At 37.9% G+C, this 15479-nt stretch overlaps 1 protein-coding gene across 1 annotated transcript in view; it reads left to right on the forward strand.

Annotated features, from left to right (window-relative positions):
• Positions 1 to 305: 305 nt before the first annotated feature.
• Positions 306 to 15479, forward strand: part of PLOD2 (procollagen-lysine,2-oxoglutarate 5-dioxygenase 2) — a 99832-nt gene continuing 84658 nt past the window's right edge. Inside the window, exons 1-3 of the mRNA XM_007940215.2 lie at positions 306 to 336; positions 8403 to 8494; positions 13342 to 13478. Of these exons, the coding sequence (XP_007938406.2) occupies positions 306 to 336; positions 8403 to 8494; positions 13342 to 13478 (260 nt within the window). The remainder of the gene's footprint in view (positions 337 to 8402; positions 8495 to 13341; positions 13479 to 15479) is intronic.

Raw genomic sequence — 15479 nt, forward strand, 5'->3', positions numbered from 1 at the left:
GGGTTCAAATCCACCAGCCACTCTTTGGAAGGAAGATTGGGCAACCAACTTCTGTAGATTGGGTTGTAAGAGGGGTCGTTATGAGTCAAATTGACTTCACAGCAGTGATTTTTTTCCCCTCCCTCATTTTTAAAGCTAACGTCCCACATACTAGGAACTCCATACCCATTACATACCACACTCTGCACCTCTCAACATGTTTAGTTTGCCATATGTTTATACACTGTCCAGAGTGGGCAGTGAGGGCCCAGGTATTGCTGGCATTGTCCTGTATATTTCATTAATGTGACAATATCTTATATATAATGAAAACTAAACCAAACTCACTGCCCTTGAGTCGATTCCGACTCATAGCGACCCCTTTAGGTTTCCGAGGTGGTAAGTCTTTTTGGAAGCAGATTACCCAGTCTTCCTTCTGCGGAGTGGCTGGTAGGTTTGAACCACCAAACTTCTTAGTAGTCAAATGCCTTAGGCACTATACTACTAGAGATCCTTGTCTGCTATGTAGCACTCATTTCTCCCCCATGGATTCTTCTTTCATTCTTTCAAATGAAAATGCTAGAGATCCCTCTGCTGTATCTCAGACACATGGATTTTAAGTTCCTTCTTCATTGACATTGTAGCATGAATTGTTCTTGTGAATTTTTTCTTGACTTTCTTTCAACAATTTCACAAGATAAAAATTTTTCCCTTGCCACCCAGACTACGCATTAGTTTATTTGGCATAGTGTTACAGTGACTCAGTGTGTAGGAAAGCAGCAAAATTGTGCAATATGGCCTAGGAAAACCAGATTTTTAGGAATCAGCAATCTTGAATTCAAGGCTTAGATTGATTACCAGGATCCTGGACAAGTCTTATTTTCTCTTTAGACCTTGGTGTCTTCCTCTATAAAATAAGTCGGTTTTGCCAGACTTTCCCTAAGGTCACGATTTACTTTAAAATCAATTTACAGTTAGTGGAGGGGCAAGGTATGATTTGCCTTGGTTAACAAGTATTTCTTTTGTGGAGTCTATTTGAGTCTTTTCTGAATCTGGCCTGGCCTCTGTCCTGCTCAGGAAAGTGTTACAAAGCTTTTTTTTTTTTTGCTCTGCCAATAGGTATACCTAGATGCACCCCACTCCGCCAGCAAACGTCCTGCCCAAAGGTACTCACTTCAGCTTTCTTGCTCCATGAGTTGGCAAGCCCACTGCTCTGTCTCCTCCCAATCTCTCAGTGCTGCCATTGCTGTCGCTCTGCTGGTCTCTCTGCAGGGAGGTCCAGCACAGGGATCTCAGATCCAAGGGTGTGCTCCACTCCACCTCCAGCTCTTCTCTCTTGATGACACTGAGATCCCCCATTTCTGTCTCTGGGGGGCTGCTCATTTTAAGCTTAGCAGAATGACAGAACTGACCAATCCCCATAGTAGAATTCAAAACACCTTATTTCCATAGTCCTACTCCACTAGGGCACCATGTACCTTATTTACATTATTAGCAAGGTATCCAATCCCCTTGGTGGGCCACATGAGCCTCACATTTACATAGTTCCACCCAGTCATCTTGTGGATACCACCAACAGCATGGCTAGAAGAGCTATTCCAGGTAATTCACTGCACTATAATAGGAGATCACCCCTTGCAGTGGGATCAAAGGCAGTTGGATTAGCGCTGAGTTTGTTAACATGATTCCAGTCATTAAGATTATGGCTTTCAGATATAGTTTTATGTGCTGTTTTGGCATTTGGAGACAATATATTAGCAAATGACTTTCTGTTTGCTATCTATGTTTGCTTATTTATTTATTTATTTTTAATATCCCCCTATGGTTGTTTTTTGAGAAGAAAAATATAACCTCCGCTAAGTACTGGTACATTCTGCTCTGATACCAACAACTATTTAGAGAGATAATAAAAAAAAAAAATGAATCTTTATCAGTGCATTTTTTTTCTTTCCAGAACTATAAATACATTAATAAGAGAGAATGAAACACATTTTAGCTTTTCCAGAGTAACTGACTTCATGACTTTTGGAGAAATTCTGATATTCATGTGAATATTAGTACAGTTATTCATACAGAGCTATTAGTACAAATAGTTATCAAATCTTTCATCCTAGGCATTTTTGGGGACTATATGGAAATGATTATAATTGTTTCTTTTTAAAAACATTTAAATTTTTACCATGAGGATAGTTTGATAAACCATATGATGATAAATGGGTTATACAAATATTCTATCCTATGTAGATGTATTATATGCAACTTATTCATACAAATCACAGTCATCTGTTTTTATATGTAGCCAGACAGTATCTATAGAGTTTACATTTGAGAACAGTTGAACTACCATGTTTTGACACCATGGTGCTAACTATCTTGCTGAAATTCAGAAGATCATGAGAAAGCCATTACCATTACAATGGTTGTGGTTGGATGGTACTTACTTTTAAAGACCTTTTCCTTAATCATCTCAATGTATTTTTCTGACTGTGGAAGGAAGATTGGGTAAGGTATTGATTGTAGTTAATTCAAGTGAATATTAGTTGACTAAACAATTACACTCTTTTGATGTGTTTTGGTTACCTAGTACCACTCTGACAAGAATATGCCACAAATGGGATGGCTTCAAGAAACAGGAGTTTATTCTCTTACAGTTTGGAGGCTTTAAGTCCGAGTTCAAAGTGCCACACTCCAGGGACTGGGTGAAAGCCCCTCAACCTTGGGCTTTAGCTCTGCCTCCTGCTCCCAGCCCACTCAGGCTGGAGGCTTTTCTTCACTCAGCTGCTGGCTGCTGAGGCTGACAAGCCCAAGGTTGATGAGTAAAAGGCATAGTCCTGATGTTACCAAACTACATGGCAGGCCATTATAGTTCAAGTCCGTTGAAAGTCCCAAGATTGGCAGAACAAGGGAGCTGAACAATGAAACGGCTACATGCAGGGTTCAAGCGTGCCATAAGCTAGAGACCGTTCCCAAAGCTGTTTCTTATATATGGGAAGCAGACCACATACTCAAAGCAGCTACTTAGCTGCTCCAATAGATTCCACCATGGAGTTAATTACCAGTCTCACCATGGGGAATAACTACATTCAGCTATCCAGCCACTCAACCAGGCCCAGCCAAGTTAACACACAAACTTAACCACCACATGATGTATTTCATTTTTCCCTTTACTTAGATGATTAATAATGTGAAAAAAAGATGTGAATCAAATATTTCTCTATCATTCTACTGACTGAAAATTAGAGATTTTGTATAAAGTTGAACTATTATTATTATTATTTTTTAATTATAAGAATTTTCAAACATATCCAAAAATAATCCAATATCAGTTGTCATCAACAAAGGGCCAGTCTTATTTAATCTGTATCCTAGTGCTGCCAACCTAATTAATATTTTCAAAACAAATCCTAGACGTTGTATAATTTCACAGGCAAATACTTCACGTTTCTAAATTGTAAGGACTCTTTTATAAAAATACATAAATTCTGTTATCATGCTATAATAGTAATAATTAATATTAACATATATCCAATCACTCTTCACATTTCCCTAATTTTCTTGTAAATGTCATTTTGCAGTTAGTTTTTCAAATCAGAACCCAACTAAAGTCCGTAATTTATATTTGGTTGAATTATCTCTTAATTCAGTTAACAATTATGATAATTTCTCTTTCCTTTTTTTATCGCTTACTACTGATTATGTGAGCTCTGGTAGCGTAGTACCTAAGGCACTTGACTGCTAACCAGAAGGCTAGTGGTTCAAATCCACCAGCCACTCTTCGGAAGGAAGGTTGGGCAATCTACTTCCGTAGTGATACACCTTGGAAACCCAAGAAGGGGTCACGCTATGAGTCGGGTCCAACTTGACGGCACATAACAACAAACAACGATTGATTTTATAGGTCTTTTTTCCTGTAGAATTTCATGTGTTCATGATTTTATTGATTGCATTTCTTTCTTATCACTTATCATGTTCTTGTTTCCATTATTTCTCATAAACTTGTAGTAAGATTTAGGATATATATGTATTAGATTCCGGTTAATTTTTTTTGTCAAGAATTGTTCACAAATGGTGAGCAAGTTGAGCTCCTGAATTGGTTGATAAAAGCTTGTGAGTGGTGCATGGCAGCACTTTCTTCTCCTTTTACTACTCAAGTGTCATCACAGTCATGAGACTTGAATAACAGGGTGAGAGGAAACTCATGTTTATTTGTACAGGCATTCCCAGGGTTACCTATGTCCAACATGTGTACAACTGATAATTAATAACCAAATCCTGTAAAGCCTATTATACTGAAATATAATAGGTATAGACAATGGCTTATAATAACAAACAGGTGCTACTTTGTGAAGCACATCAAAACATTATTACTATTATTATTATTATTACTGTATTATTGTGTTAAAGAGCCCTGGTGGGGCATTGGTTAAATGCTCCGCTGCTCATCAAAAGGTCTGTGGTTTGAACCCACCAATCACTCTGCAAGAGAAAGATGTGGCACTCTGCTTCCATAAAGATTGTAGCTTTGGAAACCTTATGGGGCAGTTCTACTCTGTCTTATAGTGTCACTATGAGTCAGAATTGACTCGATGGCAGTGAGTTTGGTTTTTTAATAATTATGTTTAAGATATTTTAGTGTAACTGGAACTATTTATTTTTTTTTATGCATAGAAAGGTGCACTTTGTAGTATATACTAAGATAAACATTTGGCTAATTGACATTAGATATGAACTTTGTACCTAACTGTTCCGACGTATGTATAAATTTGACTTAAAGACAGATTTAGCAGTGGAACTTGTCTGTAATCCAGGAAGTATCAGTAATCTTAAAGAATGTAATGGATCACACCTTTAAAAAAATTAAAATGATATATATATTTACTTATTTTTATAATTGCCAATATTACACCTGCTTCTCACTTATTGACTATTTCATTATCCAAAATTTTGCACTTGTAACATTAGTAAAATATCTACTATCTGAATATTTTGCATGTTAGTGACATACATCTGACAGTAATGAACACTGAGGTCTGAAGCAGGAGTATCGCTGTTTATTATCATAGTTGAGATTTGTGGCAACTTGGCTGGACGATGATTCTCAGTGGTTTGGCAGTTATGCAGTGACGTAATTTGGCAGTTATGTAGTGATGTGGTCATCCTCCATTTCACACAATGCTGATTTTTGCATAACACCCGTCTTTGGAACCTAACTATGTTGGTAAGTGAAGAGTGGGTGTACTGGGAGACAATAGGACTCCTTTTTTGGCTTGACTGTGAAACATGGGAAACTGTGTATTTTTAAACTTTGCCTGAGTCATTGGATTGGGTAACATTTCTGTCTACTAGAAGGTCTGGCCAGCATTAGAGATGATGAAACTCTTAGGGTTAATTTTATACCAGGAATGTGAAAGAATGTGTCTAGTCAAAATCTTAACTAATAGCCAATTGTTAAGATTTATGTAAAATATTTAAGTATAAAAATTGTCTTTAAATACACTCATTTTATTTCTGGAAAAGACTGAAAAAGATGTACTCTTTACCTTCCCAAAATGGAATGTGTTATTTTCTATTTGAAATTTATGATTGTAATGTCAAATTCTCTTAATCAGTTAAACCCTGTTTAAAATTTTAAATAAAATTTTGTTTTAAAGAAAGAGTAGCTAGTTGATAAAATACTTTTAAATATATTTACCTGGGACTTGACAACTTTATTGGAAAAGATTTATATTTCTCCCAGAGTATGGAATTCCTTAAAATGAAAATGTAAGACGTTATCACTTTCTTGAGAAATCTAAGAATGTTGAGATGTACCTTCATGGAAATTATTTCCTTTTTTTTTCAGATAATGAATGCTTGTATGTATTCTTTGTGTGTATTGTACTTCTTGATATTTAATTATTTAAATAATTTTCAAAATTAGTTAATTTCTTGTGCTCATATAAAATTATTTTTAGATAATTCCCATAATACATTAATTTTATTTCCAGTGATTGTCTATTGCTTAGGAAATGCTTAACACTTAAGGGTATTTTCTTATTGGTAAGTCTGAATCAGCACCCAGAATGTTGAAAATGTTAGTTTTGTTTTCTTAGTCCAGACACCACTACCACTTGCCATGGAGTAGATTTTGATTCTGGGAAACCTCATGTGGTTCAGAGTAGCACTATGCTTCATAGGTTTATTTATTTATTTATTTATTTTACTTTGATTGTGATGAAAACATACACAGCAAGACATTTGCCAACCTAACAACTTCCACATTTACAGCTCAGGGACACTGATGACATTTTTCATATTTTGCCACCATTATTGCTATCTTTTTCCAAAAGATTCTACCACCTATTAGTATAAACTCAATGTCTCACAAATAAAAGCGAAAACTTTGCCCTTTCCCCCTCTCTTGTACCCTTGGTAAGCACTAATAATCTTTGATGTGTGTGTGTGTGTGTGTGTGCATGTATGTATGTACATATTTGTTGTTGTTATGTGCCGTCAAGTTGGCCCAACTCATTGCGACCTCTCCTTGGGTTGCTGAGGCAGTATCACTACAGAAGTAGATTGCCCAACCTTCCTTCCGAGGTGTGGCTGGTAAGTTTGAACTGACAGCCTTCTGGTTAGCAGTCAAGTGCCTTAGGCACTATGCTACCAGAGCTCCTATATATATATATATATATATTTATATATAAACCAAAAAGGCCAAATTCACTGTCATCAAGTCAGATCTGACTCATAGTGACCCTTCCTTGGGTTTCTGAGGTGGTATCACTACAGAAGTAGATTGCTCAATCTTCCTTCTGAAGAATGGCTGGTGGGTTTGAACCACCAGCCTTCTGCTTAGCAGTCAAATGCCTTAGGCACTACACCACCAGAGCTCCCAGTATGCCCCCAGAGCTCATTATGTGTGTATGTGTGTGTGTGTATGTTTGAATATGTCTTTCTTTTTTTTTCCCCCAACCTATCTAGAAATTTCCCCTCTCCTCCCTTCTGAGTCCTGGTAACCAACAAAGAAAGTAAAGAAAGTTAGTTTTCTTCTATGTATAAACCTTTCTTTGAGTTTTTACAATAATAGACTAATGCCATATTTGTCCTTCTGTGATTGACATTAAGGGTTTTCAGTGACTGATTTTTCAGAAGTAGATCACCAAATCTTTCTTCTGAGGTACCTCTAAGTTGACTCAAACCTACAACCTTTCAGTTAACAGCTGAGGGTGTTAAACTTTTGTACCATTCAAGGACTCCCTCTTAGTGCATAAAACCAGTTGCTGTAAAGTCAATTTTGGTTTCTTTTATTTTTTTCCAAAACACACTTAAGGTGATTTAAATGTTATGGTTTTAAGACTTTTCATCTGCAAAAATTAATGAACAGTAAATATATATATATATTTTGTTTCTAAATATTGGTTCCCAATTCATCATAATTTATTTTAAAGATTTAAGATCAATTTCATGATTGGATCTTTTCTTTTTGCCCACATTAGTCATTTGTGAATGTAATGTGCTTCAGAACTTTAATGATGTATGTAATAAATTAAGGATGATTTATAGGTGACAAAGAAGCTGGATGATTATATAATATCTGGAAGAGTCATCTCAACATTAAAAAAATATATATGTTGTTTATTTAATGGAAGCATTTTCTTTTAATATTCTGATGAGAACATGATTTTTTTAGCAAGAATATACTTTCTTACTATTAGAAAAGGAGCCCTGGAGGAGCAGTAGTTAAGTGCTCAGCTGCTAACAAAAAAGGCAATATTTCCAACTCATCAACTGCTCTGGGGGATTGAAGACCTGGCACTCTGCTCCTGTAAAGATTAAAAAAAAAAACACAACAACAACTCATTGCCATCCAATAGGTTCCAACTCATAATGACCCCTCCTTGGGTTTCCAAGGTGGTGTTTCTGCAGAAGTAGATTGACCAGTCTTCCTTCTGAGGAGTTGCTGTTGTTGTTGTTATGTGCCCTAGAGTCGGACTCGACTCATAGCAACCCCTCTTTGGCTTTCCAAGGCAGTATCACTACAGAAATAGATTGCCCAACCTTCCTTCTGACTTCCAAGGAGTGGCTGGTGGTATTTAACCACCAGCCTTCTGGTTAGCAGTCAGATACCTTAGGCACTATGCCACACAGCCTAGGAAACCCTATGGAGCAGTTCTACTCATCCTCTAGAGACTATATGAGTCAACTTAAGGGCATACAACACAGAAACCCCCATTAGGAATAATCACCATTTGACTGCAATATAACCAGTTTGAATTACCTGTTTATTTCAGCAGCTCTTTGTTTAGTCTTATGTAGATTAACAATTGAAAGCATTCCTATCAATTTAATGAGATATCTGATTACTATAGTTAATTGTAAAGTGCTAGCATTTAACTTCTTTGTAACCTGTTTTATGTTATTTTTTTTTTCTGTCTTTGCAGATAAGTTACTAGTCATAACTGTAGCAACAAAAGAAAGTGATGGATTTCATCGATTTATGCAGTCTGCCAAATACTTCAATTATACTGTGAAGGTATGATATGTCTTTTAGTTTATGGTGATCTTAGAATATATCCCTTAACTGTATTTTTTCTAACAACAATAACAAAACCTCTAATTCACAGAAGGAAGATGAAGTCTCAGTACATAATTACTTTCAGTTTATCTATGGTTTATTTTTTTGTTTTTAAGACACCTTTTGGCCATATTACTACCCTGCCATTCAGGTAGCTTTGTATAAACATAGTCTATAAAACAATAGAAAAAAATGTTTATATGTGTGTGTATGTGTGTGTGTATATTTGTGCATGTATTTACATAGACATGCACACTTTTTTGGGGGGATAGGTCACATACAAGCACAATGTAACATAAGATTTGACAGTATTTTTTTCCTCACTTATTTTGAAGATTTTTATCTGTCATGTTTGTCTACCATAGTGTATATGTGTACAGAGAATTAGAAACATGACTGAAGGGAATACCTTTTGTGTCCCATTGTTTGAAAGTTGCTTTTCCTCTTTTTGTTGTTTTAGAGGAATTTCAGAGCATTTAACAAGTATAGAAGGGTTTGGGAATAGTTACCTCCAGTGGACTATATCATTGACATATATAAAATTTGAGTAGTCGTCACAGCAGCTATAAGAGTACCTATCTAACTTCAAGGAGTATAATGTGAGTCTAGAGGAGCTCTGGTAGCATAGTGCCTCAGGCACTTGACTACTAACCAAAAGGCTGGCAGTTCAAACTGATCAGCCACTCCTCGGAAGGAAGGTTGGGCAATCTGCTTCTGTAGTGATATGGCCTGGGAAACCCAAGGAGGGGTCACTGTGAGTCGGGCCCAACTCCATAGAACATAACAACAACAACAGATCAGCCCAAGGTTTATCCCCATGAGGTGAAGGTCAGACATACCTGCACTCTCCATCCTTTTTTATCAATTCTGACACGAGTTGCCTGTTTACTTCTCTTCTGTGTTCAATAATCCATTGCAATGACCACACAAAACTCACAGTCAGCAAAGAGGTTTATTAAGAAATAGGGTACAACTTGGGATCAGAATAAACAGGCCATAATTCAGAATCAGGATCAGGACGCATTTAGGCAAAGCCTTCCTTCTTCAGTGCAGGACAGTTCTCTGAGCTCCTGTTGACTATGCAGTCCTTCTGTCAACTTCCTGAGGACAGGTTCCTCTGCTACTGAGAGCCTTCTGGGCTTTTCACTGTCTTCAGTATTACAGCCCTTGACTGTAGAGCTCTTTTAGGAAGTTCCCTGCCTCCTTTCTGTGCTGCTTCTCTCTTCTTTTTTCCTTCTGCTTCTTCCTGCTGCTTCTCTTACTGCTTCTTTATATCTCAAAAATGTCTGTAGGGCTGGCTGCTTAAATACACAAACTTTTTGTCAGTTTCAATGTATGTCATTCCGACCAGGGCCACAAACTGATCAGTCCTCTGCCGTTAGGCCACAAAATTTATTTGCATCAGAAGCTACAACTCCCCTCAAGTACATTGTATAGTGACCAGTTGCTGCCAGGTGTGTACCAATCACAGGTCAGGCTGCAGCCCAGCACCAGACAAAAAGTATCAAAACAAAGATGTTTACAGTTTACCCAGGAAATGTCTATCAACCTGGACAAAAGGGACAAACTCTCTAGGGTAGAAAATTAAGGCAAATGTAACTCCTCAGGGGGTTTAGGGGAAAAATACTTTTTAAAAATTTTTTTTCAGGAAGAAGGATTTGTCAAATGGGTCTTCCATATAAACAAAAGAATAGGAAGCAGCCCAGAAGGGAAAGGGGGGGGGGGGGGGGCTTAGGCAAAAAAGAGAGAAAAATTGCTTTCTACATGGGAGAAACTGAGATGATCTAAAAAGTAGTATAGAAAAATAGGTAAGATTTAATATATAACCACCGGAAGGTTAGGGAGAGACGTTAATATGAAACAGCTGCTGAAGAGACTAAACCTTGCTAAAGAGAGATGTAATATTAATGACAAGCTGTTTAACTGGATGAAAAATATGTTAGAATGGATGAGAAGTACAGTGGTCTGCTCTTATAGGAGGTACTATTTTTTTTTTTTTTAATTTTATTTTGATTTGGGTGAAGATTTACAGAGTAAATTCACTTTTCATACAGCAGTTCACATATACTTTGTCTCATGTCATTGACCAAAATTTACAATGCAACAGCTCCCCTCCCACTTCCTCCCCATAGTTACCTCTTCCCAGTGTCCATCCCTCCATACTCTTCTGCGCCCTGAGCTGTGTTCCTGTGCGTAAGCAGCCCTTCCTTCTCCCATGATTGTTCTCTCCAGGGTGTGTGTCTACTTGAGGTAAATGTTTACCTCGCTTGCCTGTTCTTTGTTTGGCTGGAAACCACAGGTGTGGGTTCAATCCCAGACCTGAATGGCAGCTAGGGACCATAGTCTCAGTGGTTCCACCAGGCTCTATTGGACCAGCAAAGCTGGTCCCCACCTTCTTTTCTTTTTTTTTTGCCTAGGAGATACTATTGAAGTGACAAAAAAAAAGTCAGGGCAAAATAATTCTGAAGTTTAATGAGGGGATCTTTGAGGTTCACAGCGTGAACAGAATTTCTTTTTTGAGAGGCATTCTTAGCAAATTGACATATGATATGCTGTTGATTCATTATATGAATAATAAAAACCAAACACCAAATGCAGTGTCGTCAAGTCGGATCCAACTCATAGCGACCCCTCCTTGAGTTTCCAAGGCAGTGTAACTGCTTAAGTAGATTACCCAATCTTCCTTCCAAGTAGTGGCTGGTGGATTTGAACCACTAGCCTTCTGGATAGCAGTCAAATGCCTCAGCCACTATGCCACCAGAGCTCCAATAAGGTAGATATATATATATGTTTTTTTTCTTTTGTGGATTAGAAAAACTTACCCATGGTCCATAGCTGTAAGTATCAAATTTTAGACACCAACCCAACTTGATGAACTCTGGACTTGATGGTTCTGCTATCTTCACATTATGTAGTACAATGGTTCTCAAAGTGTAAACCCTAGACCACCAGCATCAGCATCACCTGGGAAATAGTCAGAAGTAAAAATTTCCAGACACTATTGAATTGCACATTCTAATTTTGATATGCAGCAGTCTGTGTTTTAACAAGCCCTTCATGTCATTCTGATGCAAACTAAAGTTTGGGAGCCCATAGTATAGTGGAAAGGAGTTCTGGTAGCATAGTGCCTAAGGCACTTGACTGCTAACCAGAAGGCTGGCAGTTCTAACCCATCAGCCACTCCTCGGAAGAAAGATGGGGCAATCTACTTCCATAGTGATACTGCCTCAGAAACCCAAGGGGGGGTCGCTATGAGTCAGGTTTGACTTGGCAGCACATAACAAGTATATTGGAAAAGAGCCCTGATGACATAGTGCATAAGACATTTGGCTGCTAACCAGAAGGTCAGTAGTTCAAATGCACCAGCTGTTCCACAGGAGGAAGAGGTGGCAGTCTATTACCCAATGGGGATTGCTGTGAGTCAGAATTGACTCGATAGCAGTGTTTTTTTCTTTCCTTTCTTTCTTTTTTTTTTTTTGGTGTAGTGGAAAGAAAATAGTGAATAATGCTTAACATTGTGCATGACATGGAGCAGGCTATCAGATGTGGTGGGCCCCGGGAGTTATCATAGAATTGGAGAAATCCAGAGGCCTTTGGAATGGAAGTGTAGTAAATCTCAGGGCTAAAGGAGGCTGCTTTTTAGGGCCAGAAATAATAATGCTACTTGGTTGTCCTCAATGTGAACTGTGACCCACATCAGTTTGAGTTACTTTGACTGGCGGCATTTATCCTCCAACTTTCAGTGTAGTTGGTGATGAAGCATTGACGAGATATGAGGCAGGGAGCCCCACAGGATTTGCCAGCCAGATTTATATTTCCCAAGGTATTAACTAAATTTGGAGCTTATGGTATGCTATTTGTAAATGGATTTTATTCTTTCCTTTTGTATTTCTTTTTCATTTGGATCTTTCTTTAATTACTAAATTTCCTTGCGGATCATTGTTTGGGCAACTTCAGACATTTTGTGGATGACACTAAGATAAAAAATGCATGTGTGGAGTGGGTATTATACTTCCTGCTCTCTCACAGTCAGTGTGGCAGTAGTGCCCTTCTAATTCTGGAGACTGCTGTCAAGGCAAATAGTGAAGAGAAATGCTATAGGATCAACTCCAATTAAATGTATTTAAGCAATTTTTTTCCATTGAAAAATTCTTAATAAGCTTTTGAGTATAATATAAGTTTGACATCACTAAGGAAAAGAAGGTTATGTTTTACTTGATGCCCTCTGTGTTTCCCTGTTGATTCAGTGGGAAAATTACTTAAGAGCTCAAGCCAGGAGTCACTGAACTTCAGAGAATTTCAGTGTCCATCATACACATTTCCTGTAAGATAGAAATAGTGTTGTGGAAAGTTTGTTCATTCCCTTTTTCATATCATTTTGAACAAATACGGATGACATGTGAGAAATATTTTCTGAGTTCTTCCCTCCTCCCCCTTGCATTAGACTCTTCTTTTTGAACTAATATAATTGGGAATGATATTTCTTATGGGGTAGATAGCATTGAAGAATTATGACCTGATCTCATTATCATTTTTTTTTTCTTTCTAGCATTATGATTTAGTGAAATGTTAAATGAGTGGTTACCTTACAATACAATACAAATTGCTGATGATTTCCAAGTTTTTATGGTACTATCATAATTTGACTCGGAAGGAAGGTTGGGCAATCCTACTTCCGTAGTGATACTGCCTCAGAAACCCAAGGAGGGGTCGCTATGAGTCGAGTTTGACTCAACGGCACATAACAACAACAACATCATAATTTGAATATTACTCAGGGATGAAATGTTGCTTTCACTTACCAGGTCCTTGGTCAAGGAGAAGAGTGGAGAGGTGGTGATGGAATCAATAGTATTGGAGGAGGCCAAAAAGTGAGATTAATGAAAGAAGTCATGGATCATTATGCCAGTCAAGAGGATCTGGTTATATTATTTACTGAATGGTAGGAGAATTTGTTACTTTTCAATGTGTTACCCCTGTGGATTTTTAGTAATATATATTAAACTTTTTTTAAAAAGAGTTGAAATTTATATTCCTATGTTATGTATTATTTTATTGTTAATGAATCATTGTTTTAAATAATTGAGTTTAGTATAAAACCATGGTCTAGCATAGTTAAGTAATGCAATCAAAGTTGATGTGTTGCCATAAACCCTAATGAGAAAACGTGGCATGAACTGACACTTTCTTTGAAATTCATGTTTTGATCTTGAATTGGTAGTGCAGTGGTTAAGGCACTTGGCTGCTAACCCAAAGGTCAGTGGTTTGAACCCACCAGCTCCTCCATGGAAGAAAGTTGGGACAGTCTGCTTCCATAAAGATTTACAGCCTTGGAAACCCAATGGCAGTCACTATGAGTCAGAATTGACTTGATGGCAGTGAGTTTGGAGTTCAAGAGATGAATTAAAGATCATGTTGAGTTTTCTGTTGAGGATGGACATGTGTGTTAACTCAAACTGATATTGGTAACAAGGAGATAGATCATATAAAGTCATAAATACATGAGATATAAGAAAGCATATGTTATTAAGGAGGAGGAAACTTTCTGATGTGTAAATATCCTTTTGCATAGTACTTCACTCTCCTTGTAGTTAATCTGAAGCGGCCACCAAATCTTTCCTCACTGTCTTAGTTTGTCAGTGCTGCTATAACAGAAATATCACAAGTGGATGCTTTAATGAATAAAACTTATTTTGTCACAGATTAGGAGGCCGGAAGTCTGAATTCAGGGTGCTGGCTCTAGGGGAAGGCTTTCTGTCTCTTTTGACCCTGGAGGAAGGCCCTTGTATCCTTTCACTTTCTGTTCCTAGATCCCTTGGTGGTTTCCCTGTGGCATCAGTCTTCCCCAGTATCCTTGCTTCTATGCCTAAACTGCTCTTTTTATATCTCAAAAGTGATTGATTAAGACACACCCTACACTAATGCAGCCTTATTAACAGAACAAAGAAAACTGTATCCCAGGTGAGATTATGTCCACCTGTGTATTGGTGGCTGTTGAGTTGATTCCCACAATGGCAGCCCCATATTTGTAGAGTGGAAATGTGCAGCATAGAAGTTTCAAGGCTGAGACTTTTCTGAAGCAGATCAGCAGGCCTTTCTTCTGTGGCACTTTTGGTAGGATTTGGACCATCAATCTTTTGACTAGTAATCAAGTACTTAACCAGTTGCTTTATCCATAGACTCTCCACTTGTATAGGCATAAGTGTTTACTTACAACATATATTTTCAGGGAACACAGTTCCATCCATAACACTCACTATCTTCCTACTCTTTTTTTTTTTAAAGCTATCAAGTCATTTGTAATTGCCTCCTCCTTTCTTGTATGATTGGCACTCTTTTTTTTTTTTTTTGTCCTTCTTTATTTGATCTGTCAAGCCAAGGTCTAGGGTCACTAATGAGAAAAGTGACTTATATACACAGGCAGTGAAGCAACACTTTAATCAGACATAAGACAGAGCCAGCAAGGTCAGCTTCAACTGAAGTTGTTGATCTCCTGTGGTCAACGAGTCACTCTCCATGGCCAGGGCAGGGCTGATGATCTGATGCATTCCTCTGTGTTGCAGTTGAGGCATATTGATCCATCATTGCCAGAAACAGATACGTAAGTGTGGTTTGTGTGCATATAATGCACACATTTAGCTAACCATTTACTGGGAATATTGACATGTGTACAGAGCATGGGGGGGTGGGATGTGCTGATAGCTCACTAGCTGCTCTGGGTGGTTGCTTGAACAATTTCTCTTAGAAAGATCAGCATGAGGCCAGTCCCCATGAGGCGGAGGTCAAAGATGTCCCAAATGTCCAAACTACCATGCCACTCTATCATTTCAGACATTAACTCCTCCTCCTCCTCCCAATAATTTCCCCAGTCTTGTTGTTGTTGTTGTTGTTATGTGCCGTCGAGTCAGACCTGACTCATAGCGACCCCTCCTTGGGTTTCCGA

This window comes from Orycteropus afer, unplaced genomic scaffold (assembly GCF_000298275.1).
Source record: "Orycteropus afer afer isolate SDZICR_OR568_19922 unplaced genomic scaffold, OryAfe1.0 scaffold00066, whole genome shotgun sequence".
NCBI lineage: Eukaryota > Metazoa > Chordata > Mammalia > Tubulidentata > Orycteropodidae > Orycteropus > Orycteropus afer.